A 25142-nucleotide genomic window follows, 5' to 3' on the forward strand; every position below is an offset into this window, starting at 1 on the left:
TACTTCTATCCGACACTTTATTTGCTGCTTTAGAAAAGTTTGATAAAACTTCATCAGGAAGAGCGTCACAGCATAAGCCATGTTGATACCAGACCAGAGCCCAGATGAAGTTGTCGGACGTAGCAACAGTAACTAAGGGGGGCGGGGCTTAGCCAAAGGTGAATTGCGTTACTTATTTGAAAAAGTAACTCAGATATTTTGTTGTAAATTGAAAAAGTAATGCGTTACTTTACTAGTTACTTGAAAAAGTAATCTGATGAGTCACTGGTGCTCATTCTGTCGGGTGATGCATTCGCGGTGCCTGCAGGTTCTTCTCCCCGTCCGTGTGGATCATCTACCTGGGGAAGCTTCGGCTGGACGGCAGCAGTCAGTCGGAGGAGGCGGTTCGAGTGTCGCACATTCACCTGCATCACTACTACGAGGACGAGACTCACGACTACGACGTGGCTCTGCTTCGGCTGGTTCGGCCCGTGTGGTCGAGCACCTTAGCTCATCCGGTCTGCCTTCCGCCCGCGACGCACCAGCTGGAGGCCGACCTGCTGTGCTGGGTCACGGGATGGGGAGCGCTGCGGGAGGGAGGTACGGCACCCCAACACAGCTCTGCCAGTCAATACACACGCTACACGTGTACTAATAAAGGCTCCACAAGGGGTTTTGCAGCGATGCCATGCAACTGAAGAGCTTGCAGGGGCGGGGCTTGATTTGATGCGTCAACTGTTGATTGGATGTTTAGATGTGGGCGTGAGCTTGCAGGGGCGGGGCTTGATTTTATGCATCCGCTGTTGATTGGATGTTTAGGGCGTGAGCTTGCAGGGGCGGGGCTTGATTTTATGCATCCGCTGTTGATTGGATGTTTAGGGCGTGAGCTTGCAGGGGCGGGGCTTGATTTTATGCATCAGCTGTTGATTGGATGTTTAGGGCGTGAGCTTGCAGGGGAGGGACTTGATTTTATGCATCAGCTGTTGATTGGATGTTTAGATGTGGGCGTGAGCTTGCAGGGGCGGGGCTTGATTTTATGCATCAGCTGCTGATTGGATGTTTAGATGTGGGCGTGAGCTTGCAGGGGTGGGGCTTGATTTTATGCATCAGCTGTTGATTGGATGTTTAGGGCGTGAGCTTGCAGGGGCGGGGCTTGATTTTATGCATCAGCTTTTGATTGGATGTTTAGATGTGGGCGTGTGCTTGCAGGGGCGGGGCTTGATTTTATGCATCCGCTGTTGATTGGATGTTTAGGACGTGAGCTTGCAGGGGCGGGGCTTGATTTTATGCATCCGCTGTTGATTGGATGTTTAGGACGTGAGCTTGCAGGGGCGGGGCTTGATTTTATGCATCCGCTGTTGATTGGATGTTTAGGACGTGAGCTTGCAGGGGCGGGGCTTGATTTTATGCATCCGCTGTTGATTGGATGTTTAGGGCGTGAGCTTGCAGGGGTGGGGCTTGATTTTATGCATCCGCTGTTGATTGGATGTTTAGGACGTGAGCTTGCAGGGGCGGGGCTTGATTTTATGCATCAGCTTTTGATTGGATGTTTAGATGTGGGCGTGTGCTTGCAGGGGCTTGATTTTATGCATCAGCTGTTGATTGGATGTTTAGATGTGGGCGTGTGCTTGCAGGGGCGGGGCTTGATTTTATGCATCCGCTGTTGATTGGATGTATAGAGCGTGAGCTTGCAGGGGCGGGGCTTGATTTTATGCATCAGCTGTTGATTGGATGTTTAGATGTGGGCGTGAGCTTGCAGGGGAGGGACTTGATTTTATGCGTCAGCTGTTGATTGGATGTTTAGGGCGTGAGCTTGCAGGGGCGGGGCTTGATTTTATGCATCCGCTGTTGATTGGATGTTTATATGGGGGTGTGAGCTTGTAGGGGCGGGGCTTGATTTTATGCGTCAGCTGTTGATTGGATGTTTAGGTCGTGAGATTGCAGGGGCGGGGCTTGATTTTATGCGTCAGCTGTTGATTGGATGTTTATATGGGGGTGTGAGCTTGTAGGGGCGGGGCTTGATATGATGTATCATCTGTTGATTGGATGTTTAGATGTGGGCGTGTGCTTGCAGGGGCGGGGCTTGACTTTATGCATCGCTATAGGGCTTTTCTTCCTCTTTACAACTAGTTATAGCATGAAAAAAACATGCATGACCATCAGAAGGAATGTTGAAAGATACAGTAGAGCTGAAATAAATCATGTCTCATGTAATCGCTCAATCAGTGTTTTAACCACGGAAAGACATCAGTAGCAGCTTGTGAATGTGGCCTGAAGCAATGTGAGCTTTTTAAAATATATTATCTTAGGCTAGTTTAGGCTCAGTTTTTCGTCTGTAAATCCACATTTTAAAGCTGATATTTCTTCCTTCACATCTTTGTCGACCTTTTTCAACCCTGATGAGTTTGACACACGAAACATTAAACCACCAAAACTAAAATATGAGGAACTGAATCACAAAGTTTCTTGATTTGTGTGCATCTGGTTTAGTTTCAGTGACCGTATGATGCTGTGAGAGAAAGTCACCTGCTGCAAGTTATTCAACAGAGGAATAACCAGCGGAGTGGGAATAATGCTGTTGTTAGACACTGGAAATCAAGCACGAGTAAAGATTTAAAGTCCTGTAGTCAATCATTGTATCCCTTAAAACTCATCTTTGATCATTAAAATTACATATTTAAAGTGTTTTTCTTGAAAAAATGTCTTTATGTCTAAACATATCTTGAATGTAACTCGACACCCTTGCCTCATTTAGTATACGCGGATCTATGAATATGCAAATGAGCCCCGCCTCCACTCACTCACTCAGAGATCCACTGGTGGAGGATCACACGTTGATCTGATTGGTCAAGGTAGTGTGTGACGTCAGAAACACCAGCGATTTCAAACCGTGTGTTTGAGACTGTCTTTGGTTCACTGCAGTTTTAAGCAGAAAATACTCAGCAATGCTGTCCACTTATGAACTTACACATGGTGTGTGTTAAAGCAGATTAATAACTCCACATACACACATGAACTACATTAAAAGCTGGATTTTGACCACAGCTTGTGTCTCCTTCTCCATCAGGGGCAGTGAGTGACGTCCTGCAGAAAGTAGACGTGCGATTGGTCAGTGAAGATGCATGCGTGCGTTCCTATGGTTACATGATCACTCCCAGAATGATCTGCGCTGGCTATCGCAGTGGAGGGAAGGACTCCTGTCAGGTGACACACCGCAATCATGACGCATGAGAATATTAATGGAGAGACGGCATTAATTATTTGTACTTTTAATTCACACCACAGGGCGATTTAGAAAGAGGCAAAACATGATTAAAGTAATAATACAATTATAAACTTAGCGACCCGATTACACACTTACACACACACGGGGAAAGCCAGATTTTCATGATCTGTCCCATTACTTATTTTACTAGATATCTTTACTATTAACATATTAATTATACACAAAAGTATACAGTCTTCCACCAGAGATGCGTAAGTGACGTGTGTGTGTGTGTGTGTGTGTGCGTGCGCGTGTGTGTGTGCGTGTGTGTGTGTGTGCGTGTGCACGTGTGTGCACGTGTGTGTGTGTGTGTGCTCAGGGCGACTCCGGCGGGCCGCTGGTGTGTCAGGAGCCGTCGGGACGCTGGTTTCTGGCCGGTGTGGTGAGCTGGGGTCGAGGCTGCGGACGCCCGGATTATTACGGGGTTTACACACGGATCACCAAACTCACCGGATGGATCAAGCGCCTCATCTCCTCCTGAGGAACACCGTCCGAGACCTTCAGGAACCGCATGAACCGCTGCCCAGCGCTCGCCTCTGGGCTCCGAGCATCATGGGACATGTGCTCTGATGACGTCATTCATGTGGATGTGTAGAATTCATTTTAGGTTCATAAACTGGGTTTGAAATTAACACCCGCCAACCGGCCAACCGCGGGTGAGAATCAGCAGAATTCGATTCGATTTCGATTCCCGATTCAATTTAAATTCTAACTTCGATTTCGATTCCCGATTCAATTTAAATTCTAACTTCGATTTCGATTCCCGATTCAACTCAATGAATATAGATTTAATACAAATCCTATATTTATTTATTTTTAAACGTGAACATAAGTTTACGAGTGGTTAATTAATAAAAAGAAATAGAGCCACAAACCTGTATATTAAACTCTTTTTATCTTAGGTACTCTTGGGTACATTAAAACCCACCTTCGAATGCACACAATGAATAGACAGGATTTTGATGCAAGATGAAAAATTTATGCTAAAAATTTGACGAGTCAGATTAACAGCGCATGCCTTGACCAATCAGGATCAGGTTATTCTATGTTTAAAAGAATAAAATCTCACAGCATTCGCTGTAACATGGAGACTGCAAGCCTATGAACACTGTAGGAAAACTAATACTGGCTTTTGGGTGATGGGTATAAATAAATATGGGAAAAAATCGATTTTTGGCCTTTGAGAATAAATTTTGAATCGACCACATTTTAAAAATCGATTTTTTTCCCCAGCCCTACTTATTATGTCGACTCACTTTGCTGGGAAGTTTGTGTAAGACAAATCTGCACGCTTGTTCATTTGCATTGAAGCAATAGCGGAGATTTTAGTGAACAGAAAACACATTGTTATTTTCCAACATCCTATATTTTTTTTAAATGATTGTACTGTACTGATCTGTCTATCTAAAATACATTTTTTTGTGAAAAGGATGAAAGTTGAAGGATTTTGTTTCAATTAGAAATTGAGCAGAGATCAGCTGATGTGACGGAGGGAGAGGGAGAGGGAGAGAGAGAGAGAGGTAGAGAGAGAGAGGGAGAGAGAGAGAGAGGTAGAGAGGGAGAGAGAAAGAGAGGTAGAGAGGGAGAGAGAAAGAGGTAGAGAGAGAGAGAGGTAGAGAGGGAGAGAGAAAGAGGTAGAGAGAGAGAGGGAGAGAGAGAGAGAGGTAGAGAGAGAGGGAGAGAGAAAGAGGTAGAGAGAGAGAGGGAGAGAGAGAGAGAGGTAGAGAGGGAGAGAGAGAGGTAGAGAGGGAGAGAGGGAGAGAGAAAGAGGTAGAGAGAGAGAGGGAGAGAGAGAGAGAGGTAGAGAGGGAGAGAGAGAGGTAGAGAGGGAGAGAGGGAGAGAGAAAGAGGTAGAGAGAGAGAGAGGTAGAGAGGGAGAGAGAGAGGTAGAGAGGGAGAGAGGGAGAGAGAAAGAGGGAGAGAGAGAGAGAGGTAGAGAGGGAGAGAGGTAGAGAGGGAGAGAGAAAGAGGTAGAGAGAGAGAGGGAGAGAGAGAGAGAGGTAGAGAGGGAGAGAGAGAGAGAGGGAGAGAGAAAGAGGTAGAGAGAGAGAGGGAGAGAGAGAGAGAGGTAGAGAGGGAGAGAGAGAGAGAGGTAGAGAGGGAGAGAGAAAGAGGTAGAGAGAGAGAGAGGTAGAGAGGGAGAGAGAAAGAGGTAGAGAGAGAGAGGGAGAGAGAGAGAGAGGTAGAGAGAGAGAGGGAGAGAGAGAGAGAGGGAGAGAGAAAGAGAGAAAGAGGTAGAGAGAGAGAGGGAGAGAGAGAGAGAGGTAGAGAGGGAGAGAGAAAGAGGTAGAGAGAGAGAAGGAGAGAGAGAGAGAGGTAGAGAGGTAGAGAGAAAGAGGTAGAGAGAGAGAGGGAGAGAGAGAGAGAGGTAGAGAGGTAGAGAGAGAGAGGGAGAGAGAGAGAGAGGTAGAGAGGTAGAGAGAAAGAGGTAGAGAGAGAGAGGGAGAGAGAGAGAGAGGTAGAGAGAGAGAGGTAGAGAGAGAGAGGGAAAAATAAAAACAGGGCCGGTGAATTGCGGAGACGCGAAAGGCGAAGCTTGAATTAACGGGTATGTCCCTCTTTGGCTAATGTACTTTCAAGATGGAGGGGCAACATGGCGACCGACATTCGAACCCCTCACCCGTGTGTATTTTCAATGGCATATTATACACTCATGAGAATACTTTATTACTTAAACGAAGTTAATATACATTAATGAGCACATATATTTTTGAAAGAACTAAGTGTTTTTAGCTAAGAATAAACTAAAAAAGTTACACAGTGTAGCTTTAATGTATGAAATCCAAATTTTATGATCTGGTTTATTCTTTTAGTTTTTTTGGCTAGTAGAAGTTCTGAATGGCCGGTAACTTAAATATGTTGTAGCCGGTGAGTGAAAAAGTTAATTTCAAACCCTGTTCATAAACATTCCCTTTATTCAACGGGACTAAACCCTCATTCAATATCAGCTGCTTCTGTTTATGTGTGATTATTTAGACGAAATAATATCAGCCACAACATGACAATAATTGTTGACTCGTCAGCTAGAAATTGAGTTTATCCGCATCGCTAACGGTCAGATTTCAGTTACTCATGTTGAAACAAACCGGCGAGACTTTCGTGCAAAACAAAAGTGAGATTTCTGAAGAGTGTTGAGTGTGTCTGTGGTGACGTCATGAGGGGGAATAAACGAGGCAGGTGTCGCTTCTGAGTTTACTTTCCTGACGTGATGCTGAGCTGCTTTTTGTTTGTTTGTAGGAAAGCAGTGCTTTATGTTGCTGATAAATTGCATGTATAAGCAACACAAATTCATATTTGCTGGAACAAATAAAGCCTTTGTACAGAATTATTTAAGTTTTATCATGTAGTGAGATCTCGATCTGGAATGTATTGAGCTTTTTGAATGACTGTGAGATCCGCGAGTGTCTGTGGCTCAACACTGCCACCCCGCGGCCAGGGGCAGAATTACACTCAGATCGCGCCACACACAGTTAAAAGTCACCATTAAAACAAAATAGCATATAAAAGTATATATATAGTAAATAAATTATTGATGGGTGCACATAATTATTGTTTTAAAGGGGTCATTGGATGCAAAATGCACTTTTATATGGTGTTTGCCTATCAATGTATCTTTGTAGTGTATCTTTGCAACAACCATACAATGAAAAAAAATCCACTCTTTTTTTTTTATCCTCAAAAAGTCTAAACACTCAATAATCAAGACTTTTGGATTTTCTAAACACTATGTGTGTGTGTGTGTGTGTGTGTGTGTGTGTGTGTGTGTGTGTGTGTGTGTGTGTGTGTGTGTGTGTGTGTGTGTGTGTGTGTGATCAGAGGTTAGAAAAGATTCATCGGCTCATCCGCACAGTATAACAAGTCAGTGGAAAGTCCCCAGGAAGATATGAAAATAAATGTTTGTTTGAGATCTACTTGAGTCTAATTTTGTTCTAATAGAAGAATGTGGGAGTTTCAGATGTCAGAGAGAGAGAGGGCGAGAGACAGAGAGAGAGAGAGAGAGAACAGGGTCAAAGGAGTCAGTAAAACACGCTCTGATTTCATGTTGGAGAAGCAAACGTCTCCTCGACTCCTCATGTTAAACTCCGGCTCATGATTCGCTCGTCAGCCCGAGGCTGTGGGCGTCCGAGGGAACGTGCTGTGTAAAGTGGTGGAGGAGGGGAGGAGAGAAGACTATACGTTGAACTGTGAGAAGTGTGTGTGATAAAGTGTGTTTGAATAATCCTGCCGGGGAACACTAACAGAGCGAGCGGAGCGAGAGTCAGATGTAAAAGATGTGAATATGTTATCTGATATGTTATGTTAATATCTGAAGCTTCACATTATTATGATGTTTGCTGGATCTTTGAAATATACACTGTAAAAATAATTATTTTTCAAAGTTTTCAATAAAAAGATTACTGATTGAAACAATTTACACTTAGGAAACTGCTAGTGTGCATTTAAATGTGCACTCTAAAAATTGCTGGGTTGTTTTAACCCAATTTTGGGTCAAATATGGACAAACCCAAACGTTGGATCAAAAAAGCTATTTACAAATTTAACCCAACAGCTGGGTTTGTCCATATTTGACCCAAAATTGGGTTAGAACAACCCAGCAATTTTTAGAGTGCACATTTAAATGCACACTAGCAGTTTCCTAAGTGGAAATTGTTTCAAAATCCAACAACGAATGCTTTTCAGGGAAATACAGCAAATCTCAACTGCTTGATTGCTTGTATCATCACTAAAAGTAAACTATATTATTGCCCAGCTCTATAATGCAAGTAAGGCATTAATATATTAAGATATAAACATTCCCAGCTAACAGGGAACGTTCTGTCAAAGTTATAAACAAACGATCTTCCAGTAACAATAATAAAGTTATCTGGTCTTTAATAATGTTCTCATATAAACATACATCGCTCATGGAACGTTTTTTCAAGTTGGATGTTCTTCTAACTTTTTTTTTAATGTCACAGCAGAGCGTTCAGACAACACTCAGAAGTAGCGTGTGATACAAAGGATTGTTCCCTTGCAAAATTTGTAGGTCGCTTTGGATAAAAGTGTCTGCTAAATGAATAAATGTGAATGTCAAAGAAGTCTCTGATGTCCCCAGATTGTGTGTGTGTAGTTTTAGCTGAAATACCCCACAGATATCTTTATATCGCATGTTAAAGTCACTTTTTGAGGGTGAGCAAAAACACACCGTTTATGTGTCTGTCCCTTTAAATGCAAATGAGCTGCTGCTGGTGCAGGGGGCGGAGCTACAATTTACCTCACACACACACACACACTGAAAATTTCAAAAACTTTTAGCCTTTTATGTTCAAACCGGAGTCAGACAATGATGGAGAGACTCGAGAAGAAGTGACAACATGTATAGCAACAGGACATTTCTGAATGGTTAGTTGATGAGTTTATGAAGCTTATGTGTAGTTATCTTCTAGTCATTAATTAGCATATTCTGTCATGATAATCTATAAATCGTTTTCCGGGGGCGGGGTTTATGTACATTTTAGGTTGGGTGGTGTCACTAACCCGGGAGCAAGCTCGTGTAGTTCCTACCAGCCGTTTGTTGTAGTCCTTAAAAAGCGAATATGCCCCTTTGCTCTGAACAGACAGCAACATGTGTCGTGGGATCCGTGTGGAATCCGGATGTGGCCTAGATCCGGTACACACGGATTCCACATGTTGTCGCGCCCGGATGTGGGCCAACACTACAGTATGTTGTTGTCTGGGAGGCATTATGAAACCATGTTGTAAAAAGTGCTATCAGATACATTTGACTTGAGGATGTTGTAGGTGGTTGCTAGGGCGTTGCTAAGTTGTTACCAGGGTGTTGGTACAAGGTTAGTGGAGGGATCTTCAGGTTTTTATGCTCCAGCGGAGAAAACGGTCCGATAAAGAACGGAGGCTCACTATTGGCCGGCGCTGGTCATGTGTGTGATGCTGGCCAATCGTGAGCCTGCGTTCTGCCGTACAGCCCAGAAGCGCTGCGCTGTTCCACTACGTGAACTCACTCAGAGGAACACAGAAGAACATCAAGAGTTGAATAAAGTCATTATTTTTGTTTTGTTTTTGTGCACAAAAAGTGTTCTGGTCGCTTGATAAACTTCAGGTTGAGCCGCTGTCGTCACTCGGACTATTTTAAACATTGTCTTTACTAACTTTCTGGGCCGGCAAGTTTCAATCACAACAGAAGCCTCTGGAGGAGTGAGACTCAGATTTAATCACTAATATCTTCATTTGTGTCCCGAAGATGAAGGAGAGTGTGACGGGGAACAACATGAGGAGAGTCATTACTGACAGAGTTTACAGTTCTGGCTGAACTAACACTTTAATGGCGACTATACCCGTGGCATTCGACTAATACACACTGACTTCATCGGCACACGTTTACCTGCATAGACATGCTGACTCCTGTCAAGTGTGAGAAGAAGAGCAGCATCTGTGACTGACAGCCGGAGGAGCGGACGCTGTAAAACGTGAGGATGAATGACAGACACGAGGAGAGAGAGCGGCGGGCGAGGGAATAAAGTGCTGCTAATGAAGCTCCTCCTCCTCAGAGAGAGAGAGAGAGAGAGAGAGAGAGAGAGAGGGAGAGAGAGAGAGAGAGAGAGGGGATTGCGGAGCGAGGCGGTCGAGTCGCTGAAGGTGCTCGAGGACACAGCGGTGAGTTACTACACTACATTCATGAGATTTCTCCTGTTTCTGCTCGAGGCCGTCGGTCTCCAGCGCGAGACACCGCACGCTCTAGGGGACGCTTTTCTTGTCACTCATTTGGAAAGAGATTGTTTGACGAGATTCATAGTTTCTGAGGACGTGGCTCTCTCTCTCTGTGTTTCCTCTCATCTGGTTTTCATAAGTCGAACACACATCTGCAACTGAGTGTCAATGAATCACTCAAGTTTTCTGCAGGATGAATGTTCTTTAAAGCCGATGTTATAGAGACGGAGAGAAGCGGTTCAGCGTAGAGGAGACATGTTCTGAGGAGAGAACGACAGAGAGAGGCTAAAAGACCAGATCCATAAATGTCACTTTTATAAGCTTGTTTAATACCCACACATTCAACCTCCGGCTCCTGTTGCATGATGGGAACATCTCTCACATATGTTTTTTTATGTCAAATTGTTTTATTATTCACAAAGGGATCATTATTAATTATTATTACATGGCTTGGTTGAATTCTAATGTAGAATGCGGTCTGTTATTTCTTGATAACACACCGTTGCTAAGGATAACACACCGTTGCCATGGACACGGTGTTCTTTAGCGGAAGCAATACAATCGTTTTTAAATCAAACTTCTTTTTAAATCAATATTTTGTGTCAAATTATTGATTTATTTGGTAGGTAGCCATGTCAATAAGCGGGATATAACAACCGCCTCGCTATACATTATCCCTTACACAGACTGGCGGCATATTTGTGACCCTGGACCACAAAACCAGTCACATGGGTCAATTTTCTGAAATTGAGATTTATACATCATCTGGAAGCTGAATAAATAATCTCTCCATTGATGTGTGGTTTGTTAGGATAGGACTAGCCTGGCTAACGCCAGACCCAATTCTCGTTGAGACTTGGGTCTGGGAAGCACATGTTCATTTTCTCGTATTTGAGGCGTGGTTTACGAATGCGCCGGCGCCGTTTATTGGGTGCTAAGAATGTCTATCAAATGCGCCTGTACGTAGCTCATAGCCAATCGTTTCCATTATACCAGATGACGTATGTAGAGAAATGGTTTAACGCCAAACGCTGCTCTTTTTTCTAAATAAAATTGCGATCTAAACTACTTAGAACAATATCTAAGGCTGCATCAAAAGGTAGCTTCGCGTCTGCTGCCATGTTGACTCCATAGATATAAACAAACTGCTTAGTTGTGTCGCAAAGATGTCGTCATCGTCTTGCTGCTCCCTCCCCGTTCTGTGATTGGTTCCCTAAACGAGGCGAAAATCAGGTCCATGGTTTCCAGACTGCCTTTCAGCGAGAATAAAATCGCGCTGCGCAAAGGCAGTCTGGGGAAACCCAGGTTAGGATAGGACAATATTTGGTCGAGACACAACTATTGAAAATCTGGAATCTGAGGAGCAAAAAAATGTAAACATTGAGAAAATCTCCTTTAAAGTTGTGCATTTATGTTCACGATTGTGCTGCACTCACTCACAAAAATACATGTTTTATATATTTACGGTAGGACATTTACTAAATATCTTCATGGAACATGATCTTAATATCCTCATGATTTTTGGTATAAAAGAAAAATTTATAATTTTGACCCATACAGTGTATAGTTGCTATTGCCACAGATATACCCGTGTGGCTCCAGACTGGGTTTGTGGTCCAGGGTCGCATTTATGGATGTGATTGAAGATCATTCTCTGCACAGACTACAGTTTAACAAAACATTTTTTTAACAAACAATAAACAAGCATTTTTTATTAGGGCATAAGAAAAGCATGTTTATCATAGCAACGGGGATATGTTCACAATTCGGCATTCTAGTAAAGTCACGTCACGTTTGTTTATGTAAATAGCACATATTTGTACATTTTTAGAAACATTGTTTTTTCCTCATAAATCAATGCGAACACGAAAAATAAAATTAAATGAATATTTTATGTTCTGTGGAGAGCATAGTAGCTTGGAGAGCTAACATTAGTAAGCTACAGGACATCGTCTTTCAAAACATGACCTGCGCGCGGAAGAGAAAAAAAATGAATGCATCATTTCCCAGCACTTCTGAAAATGCGCTTCTGAATGCGTCTCTGTCCCCAGCACATGTCAAACCAAACTGACGCCCATAGTACAAATGCAATAATTATTGTCCGTCTGGCAACACTAACCCGTGCCCTTCCTATGCAGGTGTCGTGATGTTGGGTGTGTTTCTGCTCCTGCCGCTCGTGGCGTCGGTCCTCCCCCCCTCCAGGCCGACACCCAGATACTGCCGTCGCTGCTGCGATCACTTAGATCCGCCCCTCAACCCCACAGCCAATCAGACGCCGGAGATCCGCACCATCATTAACATGACCATTCTTAAAGGTGAGAGCCGAACACACCTATTGGAATCCATACTACATTCGCCAACGTTTTCATGATCATGTGACTTACAGCGTCAGTTGCATGGGATAGTGAAGTGTTCATCGTATGCACACTTCAGAATCACAGCGGAAGTAGCAGGTCATCAGGACACTTTTGCCTACTTTTGTCACGTACTGTTTTTCGCCTACTATATAGTAGGGAAGTATGTGATTTCAAATGCAGCAAAGTTAGGCTAAACTCTACAAGAAATGCTTTTTGCCTTTTTTTTCTCAGAAAATTTTATTAGTGTTATGTTTTTGAACTCTTGGCATGAAAACAAACAGGTTTCTACCAATGTTTCATGATTTTTCATGTTCATTGCTATAAAAAAAAGGCCTGAACACGCCTAATGAATGTGACCAATAATGATTGAGAATCTTCAGCAGGGTTAGCTTAGATGGAGATCCCTGATTTTACATTTTCACTGGTGGATCAATGTATTTTTCAAACAAAAAATGTTATTAATATTATAGATTTTGTGGATTCTACAAAGCAACAGATGAATTTGTCCTGAAATACTGTAGAGTTTGATGGTCACTTGGCATACAAACATATGGGAAGTGATTTCTTCATCTGTCTATTTTACAGTCTTAATTATACCCAATGAATGTTGAGTAGCAGGTTATTATTGGCATTTGTTTTTGTCAAATTTTGTTCTGCTGCTTTAGAGGAACAAACAAAGAAGCCAAAAGAGAATATATATATATATATATATATATATATATATATATATATATATATATATATATATATATAATTAAAGCTGCAAGCAGCGATTGCGGGCCCAAGCCGGTGGCACCGCCACCCTGGTGCCTTTAGTGGAACTAAAGGCACCGGGTGGCGGTGCCACCGGCTTGGGCCCTCCATCGCTGCTTGCAGCTTTAATTATATATATATATATATATATATATATATATATATATATATATATATATATATATATATATAATGTAAATTCTTTTTCCCCCCTATTTTTAACATATATATTATTATATATATAATAATAATATATATATTATTAACATTTTTGGATGCTAAACTATTCTTTTTATAGGCTTTGTACTTTGTACACTTTGTACACTCACGTTCCAATATAGAAAAATTATCCTCTTCAAATGCGCAAAAATGTGCTTGGAAACATCACAGTGGAGCGGTGCTTACTATGAACGGCACAAACTGTACAAATGACTATTTAAACAGAGCAGTGTAATTTTTATATGTAAGGTTGACTATTTTATTATTATATTTTATTAAGGCTATAATGAACATTCTGCGATGTCAAGATTGCAATGCTGGAATGCTGTGTGTGTGTGTGTGTGTGTGTGTGTGTGTGTATGTGTGTGTGTGTGTGAGGCTCGATCGAACAATGGAGACATAAAAACATACTCCGTCATTTTGTTCATACAGACCATCTTTCAAAATGCAAAGTGTTTCCTTATATTTGTGTACACTCGCAATGAAACACAACATTGTGCTTTTGTTAAACTATAAACTGTAACCTACAACTGTCACCCAACCAAAATCACACACACACACACACACACACACACACACACACACACACACACACACACACACACACACACACACATCCCCCCTCCCCTCCCCTCCCCACACAGACAGACACACACACACACACAGAATGGCAGAGAGACAGAGAGAGAGAAAATACACATTCAAATATCTGACTTCCTGTTGGTCGGAGCTAATGACTGTAAATTAGAAAGTTGTCTGGATCGAAGAGAAGAATATACGTACCGAGTTTGGTTACTGTAGGTAAAACTATAACTAAGTTATAACACACTTTATGCATCCTTTTTTTATCATAAATTTGTTTCCTCGCCACGGCCAAACCGTTCGAGATATCAAAAATCCCCTGGCAATTTATCATCTTCCATGTCTTGACTTCATGCTGACCGAGTTTCGTGGTCATCGGATGAATTCTCTAGGAGAAGTGTTTCAAATGCGAGAGCAAGCGTTCTCCAATCAACCCGTAATAGCCGACTTCCTGTTGGGCTGGCGTAAAACTTGACCCAGGGAAAGTTGTTCGGCCCAATTAAATCTATATGTGTACCGAGTTTCATATTAATTCATGCAAGCGTGTTTGATATACGGACAAGTGTTCGAATCCCATTCCAGGGGGCGCTGTCGAGCCCCCCTGCCACGCCCGGGTACCAGCTTCAGCCTGGCCCTGTTGGCCGCAGGTTCTGAACTGTATGCAAAATTTCAAGAGTTTTCGAGCATGTTAAGGCCCTCAAAAGTGCCAGAGATTTTGCACACAGCAGAGAAATGGTTAAACTAAACTAGCCCCCCTCCTCACACACACACACACACAGAGGGGCAGAGGGAAAATGCTCCAAACAGTACACATTCAAACCAAAATATCTGACTTCCTGTTGGTCGGAGCTAATGACTGTAAATTAGAAAGTTGTCCGGATCGAAGAGAAGAATATACGTACCGAGTTTGGTTACTGTAGGTAAAACTAATACCCCATTTTTGACTAAAGGTGGCGCTACTGAGCCCCTTACCACGCCCGTTTCTGAAACTTCGCACATGTCTATTACACAATAAATGTCAAATGCATGTTGAGTTTCATGCAATTTGAAGCATGTTAAGAGCCTCAAATGCATCCAAAAAGAATATAAAAGTTTAAAGCGTTGCCATGGCGACAGTATTAAAGATATCAATAATCCTTTCACAGGTCTACATCTGTCGTGTGTTTACATTATACAGATGAAGTTTGAAGCAAATCGGGTAAAAATAAGAGGGTGATTTCAAAGCATTTCGAAAGTGACACACTTCCTGCTGCCAGTTGGTGGCGCTATAACTTTGACTCACAATAGTCACATCCATGTGATCGGCCTCTTACAGCGAACACACTGCTGAAGTTTCATCAAGATCAGTTAATGTAAGCAGAAGTTATAACACACTTCCTGTTTCCAATATTCACCATAAATTCGTTTCCTCGCCACGGCCAAACCGTTCGAGATATCAAAAATCCCCTCGCAACTTTTCATCCTCAATGTCTTGACTTCATGCTGACCGAGTTTTGTGGTGATTGTTTGAATCGTCTAGGAGGAGTATTTTAAATTCCATTGCATGTGTTTTTTAAACTACGCCAAATAGCCGACTTCCTGTTGGGCTGGGGTAAAAAGTCAGAGCATGAAGGATATATGAACCGATGAGATCTATAAGTGTACCGAGTTTCATATTATTTCATGCAAGCGTGTTTGATTTATGGACCAAGTTTTCGAACCCCGTTCCAGGGGGCGCTGTCGAGCCCCCCTGCCACGCCCGGGTACCAGCTTCAGTCCAGCTCTAATGGCCGCGGGTTCTGACCAGTGTGCAAAGTTTCAAGAGTTTTTGAGCACGTTAAGGCCCTCAAAAGTGGCAAAAACCTTGAAAAAAAAATTATTATAAAGAAGAAGAAGAAGAAGAAGAAGAAAAACAAAAAACCCTTAGAAGAACAATAGGGCTCTGCGCCCTTTCAGGGCTTGGGCCCTAATAAACACGACTTGTTCTTTGAGTAATGTTCACTCTTCACTCGCAGTGGACACAGATTGGTAGTGGTCAATCCATTTCCATTCACAGAGATTCCTGAAAACAACCACAAGAGGCCAGTTTCCATTGGTCGCTCTGAAGTCATGTGATCACGGTTTATTTAAAGGGGTAATTTAACTGGTGGTGAGCAACATCTGCCGACGAGCACAAACCACAGCTCAGTGAACAGTGTGCATATACTCTAAAATGAAGACAAAAGCAGAAACTTATAACGAGACAACGGGTTAATTCAATGGGGAATCCATAACATTAGATATACACGAATACTTTAATAGAAAAGTAGGTAATATATTATAGACTTATAGACCTCTTGTCTACTTACATTATGTATTTCTTGTATTTGGCCCAATTGTTCAAATGGACAGCGAGTGTGTAAAACTTGTAACTGTGTGTAAAACTGATAGCTCTCCGATGCGGTATTAGAGGTTGTGTGGATTTAGTGTGCGTTAAGGCAAGTCAAGTCACCTTAATTTATATAGCGCTTTTTAACAATATAGATTGTTTCAAAGCAGCTTTACAGAGATAATAGGAAATTCATTAAAAAAATAATTCAAAGATCATTAGTTATTAACTTAGGGGCCGCTAACACGACACCGTTCTAACAGAAAACCCTTAATGCGCTCCGGCTGCTCGTTCACACACAACAGTGTTTGGTGCTCGAGAACGCAAACCCTGAAATAGGGTCCAAGGTGCAAGCGTTGAAAAAAAAAATGCTATCTGTGAGAACGCTGAGGGGCATGCACATGCGTATTACATGTTTAGTCTATGGTTCTGTCAGGACCACTATCGTCAAATACGATTGACAATTAGCATACAGTTTGGATTGGCGTCTGGTTCTGTTCTGGGCGAGAACTCCCTGCAGCCGAGCAGCAATAACCCCCCCCCGCAGGGTGAACAGCACAGAACCAACATGATGTATTGCAGATATCATTAATTAATTTTAATGTACAACATAATTCGAAAATGTATTTTGATTCAGGGGTAATAAGAATGCCAAATCCTGACTGGCGACAGGTGGAGCTGAGGAGGGAGGAGGGTAATAGCTCCTGAGAAACGAGAGGAGCTGGGGAGGGAGGAGTGTAATAGCTCCTGAGAAACGAGAGGTGGAGCTGGGGAGGGAGGAGGGTAATCAGCTCCTGAGAAACGAGAGGTGGAGCTGGGGAGGGAGGAGGGTAATCAGCTCCTGAGGAACGAGAGGTGGAGCTGGGGAGGGAGGAGGGTAATCAGCTCCTGAGGAACGAGAGGTGGAGCTGGGGAGGGAGGAGGGTAATCAGCTCCTGAGAAACGAGAGGTGGAGCTGGGGAGGGAGGAGGGTAATAGCTCCTGAGAAACGAGAGGTGGAGCTGGGGAGGGAGGAGGGTAATCAGCTCCTGAGAAACGAGAGGTGGAGCTGGGGAGGGAGGAGGGTAATCAGCTCCTGAGAAACGAGAGGTGGAGCTGGGGAGGGAGGAGGGTAATCAGCTCCTGAGGAACGAGAGGTGGAGCTGGGGAGGGAGGAGGGTAATCAGCTCCTGAGAAACGAGAGGTGGAGCTGGGGAGGGAGGAGGGTAATCAGCTCCTGAGGAACGAGAGGTGGAGCTGGGGAGGGAGGAGGGTAATCAGCTCCTGAGAAACCAGAGGTGGAGCTGGGGAGGGAGGAGGGTAATCAGCTCCTGAGGAACGAGAGGTGGAGCTGGGGAGGGAGGAGGGTAATCAGCTCCTGAGGAACTAGAGGTGGAGCTGGGGAGGGAGGAGGGTAATCAGCTCCTGAGAAACGAGAGGTGGAGCTGGGGAGGGAGGAGGGTAATCAGCTCCTGAGGAACGAGAGGTGGAGCTGGGGAGGGAGGAGGGTAATCAGCTCCTGAGAAACCAGAGGTGGAGCTGGGGAGGGAGGAGGGTAATCAGCTCCTGAGGAACCAGAGGTGGAGCTGGGGAGGGAGGAGGGTAATCAGCTCCTTTGAAACGAGATGTGGAGCTGGGGAGGGAGGAGGGTAATAGCTCCTGAGAAACGAGAGGTGGAGCTGGGGAGGGAGGAGGGTAATAGCTCCTGAGAAACGAGAGGTGGAGCTGGGGAGGGAGGAGGGTAATCAGCTCCTGAGGAACGAGAGGTGGAGCTGGGGAGGGAGGAGGGTAATCAGCTCCTGAGGAACGAGAGGTGGAGCTGGGGAGGGAGGAGGGTAATCAGCTCCTGAGAAACGAGAGGTGGAGCTGGGGAGGGAGGAGGGTAATCAGCTCCTGAGAAACGAGAGGTGGAGCTGGGGAGGGAGGAGGGTAATAGCTCCTGAGAAACGAGAGGAGCTGGGGAGCTCACGTTTACAAGCCAGCGTCATTATAGTAGCCTATTGGCTACTGTTTTACATAATGGATATGCTAATTCAATTCAATGTTTGTGTGGTAGGTAATAGCCATATATACTGTCAATATTATAATATCAAGCTACTATAGATGAATCGCAAATTTGAAAAATCTATTTGCATTATAGCCTGAGACAATACACTTTCACCAGAAAAATAAATAAATAAACAAACATGACTATCAGCCTGCAGTCATTAGGATAGTTATCCTAAAAGATGATTTTGTCCGTCTAATCATGTAGCTATTACTAGTCCGACAGCATGACGGCCGCATCGGTCCCTCCTCCTCCTCTAGCTCACGCCAGCCAGCGAACGCGGGACCAATAATGATCCTCGTCCGGCCTTTGATTTTATCACTCTCCCTTTTTCTCTTCCTAGTCTCCTCCGACAAATACCTCTGCCATCTTCGGTTTAGTTGCTGCTTCGGCCGTGACAACAACATACAGATGCTATAACAGCCGGCAAACAAACGCTAGTTGTGCTCTCTCATGTCTGAATTTGAGGAAGTGGGGGGGGGGGGGGGGGAAGTGAGGTATGCCGTAAAGCAGTCGAATTTTGTAGTTCTTTTTGTGCTCGGGTTACTACCCGAACCCCGAAGCTCCGTAGTGCCAGTAAAAGCGACACAGACCCCGTCAGGCTATGGCAGACGTGTCATTCAACCTATTGTAAGTCAATGTACCATCACAAGGGTCTTGGAAATATATTATGAAGGTTGAAAAACTACTTGGTGTTGCTTTAATTTATGTGTGTCTGAATATGTGCGCAGGCGTGTAGTCTTTCTTTACAAATCGACCCCAACAAACTACTTGTCTAGCCTTAAAAATGTATAATACAGACTTTTTTATTTCTTCCGCGTTAGGGCAAGGGCACTGGGCATTGGCGTTTATCAGATATAGGACAGTCTTGCACACTTGATCCTTCTTTAAATGGCCAAGTCTGCAAGTATGGGGAGTTATCAGCATAACAGTGTTTATATAAATGTATTGATTGGTTGTTGACAGGTGAAAAGGGGGATCGTGGAGACCGAGGGACGCCTGGTAAAGCCGGAGTGGACGGACCCCCGGGATTCACAGGTGTTTCGGGGCCCAAAGGCAGTAAAGGAGACACTGGGACCCCCGGAGACCCCTGCAAAACCCAGCAGTCGTCCTTCTCCGTGGGCCGACGCAAAGCTCTGCACAGCGCCGACTACTACCAGGCCTTGATCTTCGACACCGTCTTCGTGAACCTGGACGAACACTTCAACATGTTCAAAGGGAAGTTCTACTGCTTCGTCCCGGGAGTCTATTTCTTTAACGTCAACATTCACACCTGGAACTTCAAGGAGACGTACCTGCATCTGATGCTGAACGATCGTCAGCAGGTGATCCTGTACGCGCAGCCCAGCGAACGGTCCATCATGCAGAGCCAGAGCGTCATGCTAGCGCTCGAGCTCAACGACGAGGTGTGGGTGCGACTCTACAAGCGCGAGCGCGACAACGCCATTTACAGCGACAACGTGGACGTCTACGTCACGTTCAACGGACATCTGGTGGCTCCTAAAGTCTAGGTGGAGGAACCGCAGTCGGGTGGAGATCTAGAGGATGTGTGTGTTTGTGTATGTGTGTGTGTGTGTGTGTGTGTGTGTGTGTGTGTGTGTACTATCCCAGCAAGCGTTTAAAATAGTGGTCCAAACATAGCCCGGCTAAAACAAGGCAAAATTTGGGCTGTCAGTGAAAATGTAAATCATCGCCCAAGAAGTCGTCAACTAGATAACAAAGAGTGAAGAAATTAAACCAAACACCTTTACCAAACTGTTGACTTTGTGTACATGATGGAATCCAGAGGTGGGTAGTAACGAAGTACATTTACTTCGTTACATTTACTTGAGTATTTTTTGGGGAAAATTGTACTTTTAAGAGTAGATTTAAATGTGGGTACTTTTTACTTTTACTCGAGTACATTTCTAATAAAAAAACGGTACTTTTACTTCGTTACGTTGAGCGACGTTCCTCTCGTTACTTTATTTTAATGCAGTAAGTGTTGTTAAATGCGTAGTTTATTCCAAGCGCGCTGTATCTTTTTTCTGGGCATGAGCGATGCTCAATTCACAAATGAATCACTCTTTTGAGTCGATTCTGTTCAAAGACTTCATCAAACAAGTGGGCAGATCTGTCTAAATCGGTTCGCGAATCAGTTTGTATGATCTGTTCAGTTTCCTACACGCACTGAATCGTCTGAAGCGCTTTCAATTCACACTCGACTCGGAGTCGTAACAGGAAGATTTAAGAACATTAAGAAAGCTGGATGAAGTGGCTGATGTGGACCTACAGTACAGTCAAGTGAAAGCAAATCTGCAAATGCATAATTTTTGCCAGCGATGAAGATCTCTATTATCTTCGTATGCTGAGGACGATATATCCTGTGGCAGGACGATATTCGATTTAATTTCATTCAGGTAATACATTTTACAACCAAACAGATTATTACAATATGATAGCACTACTTCAAAGTATGACATTGCCCGTTTTTTTGGAGATAGGCCTATACATTACTTAATACAATAAATAAGCTACCATTGTCCACATATGAAATGAACACCCGCCATCCCGCGGTAATGTGTGTATTGCGCAGTGGCGTGCAAACTCAACTTGAAAACGAATGCCTTTGCCTGCCTTAGACACTGTTGACCAGTTTAAACATGCATGCAGAAATATACATTTGATTAGCTACATTTTGGAGAACAGACAGAAGAAGATCCGTCGATGTGCGTTTGATCGTCGTTTGTGTTCAGATGTTCAGTAGCGGTCAGCGTGTGAAGAGTTTGAACTCTTTCTTCTCTGTGTCAATGTTTCCCTTTACATGCCTTTAAATGCAAAACTCTGCAGATTCACTATATTTCGACATTGTCTAATAATCCAACTGTAGTTGTATAAGTTACTATTATACAAACCAAAGGACAGGCAATGATTTTCGGGCTACAGATGGCAGAAATAATGCTTGTCTCTTCTGTTTTTGTGGCAAAGATAGCCTATCTAATTATGATAATAATAGTCATTTAAATAAAAAATATCTAAATAATATCATGTTTTATATATATATATATATATCATATATAGGCCTATGATCCGAAGTAACTAACTATAGCTACTTGAGTAGTTTTCTCATTGGATACTTTTCTCATTGGATACTAATTATGATAATAATAGTCATTTAAATAAAAAATATCTAAATCATATCATGTTTTATATATATATCGGCCTATGATCCGAAGTAACTAGTAACTAACTACTTGAGTAGTTTTCTCATTGGATACTTTTTTACTCTTACTCAAGTAACTATTAAGATTGTTACTTTTACTTTTACTTTGAGTAAATATTTCTAGAAGTACTTGTACTTTTACTTGAGTACAGTTTTTGGATACTCTACCCACCTCTGATGGAATCAAACATCTCGGAAGTTATTTTGGCAAAACGACATGTAACCGAGATGGTGAAATGACGGCTGTTGCTTGCTGGGTTTAGCTTTTCAATTGAACACTCTGCTGTTGTCTCTCACCTCATTTTGGAGAAATTATAATACGCATACCAACACTTGCCTTGAAACTCTTGTACAGTTTCTGATTTGAGCTGCTGAGCAGTCTGTCGATTAACAATGAGCAGGACTTTTAACTCTCAATCCCTTTCTCTTCCCTCATTCCCTGTGATCGGTGGATCAGGATATTAACAACATGAATTTGACCACCTTGATATTCTACAGATCAGGGCACTGTCGACTCCCTTACATGTGACATAATTCACATATTAAACCGCACATATTCTGTTATTTACATCTTCATCTTTAGTGTGTAATGTTGATGTTTGACCATGAAAAAGCTCCAGTTCTTCTCTATCTCAGTGTCAGTGTTTCTGAACTCCTGAAACGCCTCTGAAAGTTTCTCCGGGAACGAACACGTCACGATATTCCTCATTATAATAATTAATACGCAGAATAAAGGGGCGGGGCCTGCTTGAGTTGGTTAGCAGTGTGTTAAACTGGTGGTTATGGTAAGGGGGGGGGGGGGGGGGGGGGGCATTTCCCAAAACACACTCGGAGCGCTCGACCAATCACAACACACTGCTCCAGCCGACCAATCAGAGCACAGTGTGCTTTTCAGAAGGAGGGGCTTCATAGAGACAGGAAGTAAACAGAGCGTTACTGACAGACTGGGAAGAGAGGAGCCGCAACAATGGAGAATATGAGGAGAATAATCAACATTCAAGCAGGAGAACATGTTCTAGTCGAGTTCAAAAACAAGACTTTGTAAAAGATCTAATTTCTTTGTATTTCCATTTCCATAAACATTTCGTCATAATTTTCTTAACATCATGTGGTTTCTTTTTTCTGTGAATCAAAATATATTCTTAGGTCTGTAATGATAATAATCAAAATAATAATATGTATAAAAACCAAGTTTATAGGTGCATCTCAATTCATGTACTTATGCACTATTCTATGACGTTTTGTAGTATGAATAGTGTATGTGTTCATACTGAGTGTATAATTGGGACACAACTATAGTGATTGGCAGCTGCTCTGAGGTCAGCGTTGTGATTAGTGAATTAGGTCTCAGTTCAGAATGATTCAGAACAAACAGTTTGACAATTTCCAGATTTGATTGATTTCCCCGTGAAGGACAGATTCTGTCCATCTGAGATTCAGTCTCTGGGAAATAACGTCCATCGTTGGACTGGTGTCATGAAACTGGGACGTTTTGTGCCTAAACTGACCTTTTCAAGGTTTCTCTGATGTTGTCTCCATGAACTGGTGCTAAACTGGTGGCGCGTGCACTTTCTGCAGGGGAAAACAACTATGTCTATATTCTGTATGTTTATAATGTTTCTATTAAATTCAGCAACACAATACTCAACTGCTCAGGCGTCTTGTTTTTTTATTTAGTTCAGTCCGTTGACACAAATGCTTGTGAATTATTGCTGTGTTCACGCCATACGGGGATGTGAATGCTTTTTACAAGTTGAAATCTCATAATTACAACATTGCGTCAACGCACCTTATGGCCCACTTACACTAAGGACAATAACTAACGAACGTCAAATGATAGTTTTTAAGTCCCCCTGTGGTGTAAATCCAGCTTTTAATGTTGTTTATGTGTCTATGTGGTGTTTTTAATACGTTTTAAGACAAAGCATGTGTAAGTTCATAAGTGGACAGCATTGCTGAGTATTTTCTGCTTAAAACTGCAGTGAACCAAAGACAGTCTCAAAAACGGTTTGAAATCGCTGGTGTTTCTGACGTCACACACTACCTTGACCAATCAGATCAACGTGTGATCGTCCACCAGTGGATCTCTGAGTGAGTGAGTGAGTGAGTGAGTAGAGGCAGGGCTCATTTGCATATTCATAGAACCGTGAATACTAAATGAGGCGAGGGCGTCGAGTTACATTAAAGCTGTTTTAAGACATGAAGAAATTTTTTAAAGGAAAAAAAAACGTTAATACATATATAATTCTGGTGATATGACTTTTAAGCAATACAATTATTGACTACAGGAGGACTTTAAAACTTAAAGTTAAGACCATTTATGTACATAAAAAAGTATAAACTATCCATAAAATTCCATATTAAGTTAAAAAAAACAACAACATTTGTATCATTAGATATTCAAGTAAGTTGAAACCCAACATTACTTGCATTTAAAAGTGTAATAAAGCATTTTCTCAAAAAAAAAAAAAACATTCGTCAACGGCGCGCAATTAACCCTATATGGGATATACTTGTTCTATCTAATCCTGTTATATCCTTCGTGTCCCAGGAAAAGAAGGGCGCATTTGTGGGAGCTTTCGAATTGGGACAGCATTCTTTGCACCGCCATGACTGTCTAATGTATTACCAAGTAATTAATTAGCTACTGTAATTTAATTATGTTTCCCCTGAAAAAGTATGTAAGGAAATGGGATTACACTTAATAGTTCGGTTTATAGTTATCATTATAGATTCTTGGTGTGAATGACAACTGTCTGTGCAAACCATTGTTAAAAAGACACAGAGTCACATCACTCATAAGAACATTATTTTCTCATTTCACCAGCACAGGTTCTCTCTCTCTCTCTCTCTCTCCTTCATCAGGTCATTCTGTTTCTCAGAGAGCAGCAATAATAACATCAGAAACAACTGATTGATTTTACCCTTACCAACAATCAATAAAACAGTCGTCGTGTAAACCTACAACAATCATCTCATAAGTTGACTGAAACACGAGAAACTGACACTCAATAACACACTTTACCTCTTCATTAGCGGTTGTTTCATGTACTCTTTCCTCAGAGGAATCTGCTGTACTCTTGTCTGTAGTTGGGATCACTTCAGGGTCGCAGGTCTGGCTAATCAGGACTAGCTTTAACCGCAGACTTACAAAAATAACCCGCGGAAACAGGGATTAGGCGGGAAAACCGCGGACTTGGCAACACTGGCTCAGCTCTGAGCACACACTGCCCTCTAGTGTACACTAGTGAAGAACACAAATTAAGATTTCTGTTGCTGAGATAATAAAGCAATGGAAATATGTCCACAAACTGGTTTTCAAATTAATTTATTATAGTTTTTGTCATAGAATTTGTTATTTTTATTCAAGGTTAACATATAGCCATTCATATACACAAAACAAAAAGGATTGTATAAACTCATTTAATGTACACGCTCCTCCTTACCAGTGCAGAAGAGAACTACTCTCTTCTTTTCAAACACTTGTTCCTCTTAATCAGACGAATTATTCCATCTATGAACCAGCATGAGAGACTCTCCCACACACGCACAGAGAACATGATTGGAGGAGAGCGGCAAAACAGTGGACGTGATTGGCGGATAGAGAGAGAAGAGTGGACGTGATTGGCGGAGAGAGAGAAGGGTGGACGTGATTGGAGGAGAGTAATCACACACTGCAGCACGTAGTAGATCAGAATAGATCAAAC

At 42.7% G+C, this 25142-nt stretch overlaps 3 protein-coding genes across 5 annotated transcripts in view; all 3 read left to right on the top strand.

Moving 5' to 3' along the window:
* tmprss6 (transmembrane serine protease 6) overlaps nucleotides 1-4563 on the top strand; it is a 22623-nt gene extending 18060 nt beyond the window's left edge. For both annotated transcript variants that reach the window (XM_079628159.1, XM_079628160.1), the window contains 3 exons: nucleotides 308-579; nucleotides 3047-3183; nucleotides 3564-4563. In XM_079628159.1, coding sequence (XP_079484285.1) covers nucleotides 308-579; nucleotides 3047-3183; nucleotides 3564-3725 — 571 coding nt within the window. In that variant the 3' untranslated portion in view covers nucleotides 3726-4563. The remainder of the gene's footprint in view (nucleotides 1-307; nucleotides 580-3046; nucleotides 3184-3563) is intronic.
* The window catches only part of cyth4b (cytohesin 4b), a 182941-nt gene that overhangs the window by 558 nt on the left and 157241 nt on the right, over nucleotides 1-25142 (top strand). The window lies entirely within an intron of this gene.
* Nucleotides 7300-23083, top strand: c1qtnf6b (C1q and TNF related 6b). 2 transcript variants are annotated; one of them, XM_079628304.1, is made up of 3 exons: nucleotides 7300-7428; nucleotides 12088-12264; nucleotides 19200-23083. In XM_079628304.1, the coding sequence occupies exons 2-3, from the start codon at nucleotides 12096-12098 to the stop codon at nucleotides 19742-19744; spliced, it is 714 nt and encodes a 237-aa protein (XP_079484430.1). In that variant the 5' UTR covers nucleotides 7300-7428; nucleotides 12088-12095; the 3' UTR covers nucleotides 19745-23083. The 2 variants fall into 2 exon arrangements, with proteins under 2 accessions (XP_079484430.1, XP_079484429.1); XM_079628303.1 differs by lacking the exon at nucleotides 7300-7428 and adding an exon at nucleotides 9833-9895.

This window comes from Phoxinus phoxinus, assembly GCF_949152265.1.
Source record: "Phoxinus phoxinus genome assembly, chromosome: 11".
NCBI lineage: Eukaryota > Metazoa > Chordata > Actinopteri > Cypriniformes > Leuciscidae > Phoxinus > Phoxinus phoxinus.

What these genes read in the sequence shown, in the direction of transcription:
- c1qtnf6b (XM_079628304.1), top strand. Translation starts at nt 12,096, where the DNA reads ATGTTGGGTGTGTTTCTGCTCCTGCCGCTCGTGGCGTCGGTCCTCCCC. An exon ending in TAACATGACCATTCTTAAAG is followed by an intron (nt 12,265 to 19,199) that starts GTGAGAGCCGAA and finishes GGTTGTTGACAG; the next exon opens with GTGAAAAGGGGGATCGTGGA.